This window comes from Neltuma alba, unplaced genomic scaffold (assembly GCF_004799145.2).
Source record: "Neltuma alba isolate B1F8T4 unplaced genomic scaffold, ASM479914v2 tig00004930_pilon, whole genome shotgun sequence".
In the NCBI taxonomy this organism is placed as follows: Eukaryota; Viridiplantae; Streptophyta; class Magnoliopsida; order Fabales; family Fabaceae; genus Neltuma; species Neltuma alba.
This window is the reverse complement of record NW_021633913.1, coordinates 101,425-103,880: the sequence shown is the minus strand read 5'-3', so window position 1 is coordinate 103,880 and position 2,456 is coordinate 101,425. Positions and strand designations below refer to the sequence as shown.

Sequence of the window (2,456 nt, the reverse complement as noted above, 5' to 3'; positions counted from 1 at the left end):
AGATAATTTGGCGTAACACTTGCTGCTTCTAAATTATAGAGTATGAGCAAATGCTTTTTTTTTTTTTTTTTTAAAAAAAATCTTTGCAAAGTTCATCTGGATTAGAATACATCTTTCAAGGAGCAAAAAACTGAAATAAATATTTTAAGGAAATAACTTTTTTTTTTTTTGGTCAAAGGAAATAACATTAGCTACAACAAGTACCTCCGCAATTGAAGCAGCATTAATGGCATTCGCTAACTCTAGTTCTTTGTCATCAACCTGTCTCAGTACACTTTGTGTCATCTCCTTACTTTCTGGCTTTAGCAATTCCACAAACTGTAAAGCTTCTTGCAATTCTCTCTTCAACTTAACCCATTCATTCTTACAAACATAAAAAGATACCAATCAGTAGCCACTTAAGTACTTTAATCTCCTAAATAATTTTCAAAGGGCTTGTAATATCTTATTAAAACTGACCACATAAATACTTTAAATCATTTGGAGAGGAGATTAGTAGAATGACAGATAGTAACGCTGGAATCCTCAAATTTAAGAGTAGTGCACAAATAAATTCAGCATACCGCCTTGTTAATCTTAATATTGTGAAATTTTAAAATCAGAAATGAAAGAATCCTGCAATACGATTCCTTATAAATTTATCCCAAAAAAAAAAAAGATATGCTCGCGCACACTCAAGAGACACACAGACACCCATAATATAGTATAATATAATATTGAGCTGAGGGATCAAGACAAGCCAAAACCTCAGCAACATCAGCTCTAGCCGAAGCGTACTCAACATCTTTTTGAGCCTCAGCTAATCGTTGACTCATCCTTTCAATTTTTCTCCTGGCCATTTGTGCTTCTTCTTCTTTTTCTTCTTTAAGCCTTTGCATAAGCTTTCTCTGTTCCTCCAGCAGCCTCCTCAGTTTAGCACATTCACTCTGTAAAGTTATCAACAGCACCAACTATAAGGAAGTGATAGAGTTCAAGTATCACATTCAGTTCAGATGGAAAAGCAAGATACAACTTTCATAATTATCTATGTTTCTTCACAAATTACAAGCAAGGGAGGAACTAATTCCACCGTGAAAGAAGCATAAAATTAGAGTTTCTTCACAGAACAATATAAGAACCCCCGCCCAAAAGTGGGGAAAATCTTATAACAAAATCAAATTAAAAAGTACTGACGACTACAGCACCAAGAACATATTCATAAAATAAAAGGAGCACCAAGAAATACCTCAGCAGCTGCAGCAGCATTAAGGGCATTGACGAATTCTACAGCCATCTCTTTAACTTGTCTCATCCAATGGAACTTATCTTGTCTCCTGAAATTCCAGCTTTGGTAATTCGATTGGCTTTTTCACTTCTTGCAACTTCACCCTTGACTTAATCTACTCATCCGAAAATGATGCAAAGGTAAAGCCAATGTCCTTGTGTGAAATGAGGGCAAAGATCCATAGAACTCGATTTGGGTATCTACATAAAGATCACGTAACAATAGTGACAAGAGAATCAATTGCACAAACACCACAAGGGGTGAAAACAGCTTGTGTTGATCAGTCTCATCAATCCTCACATGTTTCAATTTCAGAGCGCATCAAGCAAGTAATGCAGCAGAAATATTATAAACTATTGAATATACATGAGAAAATACTCACGACAACTCTTTAACTGCAGTTTTGCCGTTTCTACCACTCTTTCGTCTTGCCTGCTTAAAAGCTTTTAACTCTTCAGTCAGTGGAAAGTTTAGAGTGGGTGAGGCCTTCTATTTTTTCTGGTCCAGAAATTGATGAAGCATCATCAGTAGCAATAGAGACAGAAGAAAGTGAAAAATCAGAAATAGCAACCATCAGTAACTTATAAAAAGAAAGGGGCATCTGGTAGTAAAAAAACAAAAAGGAAAAAAGGCGAATAAAGAACATAAGGAAGGGGAGGAAAGAAGTCGTCGTGTTAACGTTCTGAGTAAGGAACCTCTCGTCATTTGCCCTTTAATAAAAAAAAAGAATTAAGTGAAATCATTTGGTACGGAAGATTCCTTAATCTTGATTATGTTGTAACGAAAATTACGAATGAGTCCTTCAAGAATTTATTTTTAAATAAATCTTATAAATTTGTAAAATATTTGGGATTTGATTGTAATTATTTTTTTCCAACGATTGTAATTAATTTCTCTAAGAAAATATGTTTATAAAAAAATTAGCCAAAAACAATTAATAAAAGAGAGAGAAGAGTAATAAAAAAAAAAAAAAAAAACAGAGAAGAAAATAAAATAGATTATATATGGAGTGCAAAAGTGATGAGAGAGAGAGATGTGTGCATGTCTCCTAAATGTAATTCTCACCGCCTTTTGTAATTAAGGTAATATTCCTTCGATCTTTAATATAAGATCCATTTAACTAATTTGATTAGATTAATAAAGTTAGTAAGTTAGTTAATTATAAAAAAGTGACACATTTTTTCCAAAATAC

The 2,456-nt window shown here is 33.3% G+C and overlaps 1 protein-coding gene across 1 annotated transcript; it reads right to left on the bottom strand.

Annotated features, from left to right (window-relative positions):
* Nucleotides 1-204: 204 nt before the first annotated feature.
* On the bottom strand, nucleotides 205-1,902 carry LOC114746302 (nuclear-pore anchor-like; the record flags this gene model as incomplete). The annotated part of the gene is made up of 4 exons (XM_028934533.1): nucleotides 1,647-1,902; nucleotides 1,226-1,464; nucleotides 747-926; nucleotides 205-363 (listed from the first exon to the last, which is right to left on the bottom strand). Coding segments are annotated over exons 2-4 (405 nt in total), but the record flags the coding sequence as incomplete, so codon positions are not given.
* Between the last annotated feature and the right edge of the window lie 554 nt (nucleotides 1,903-2,456).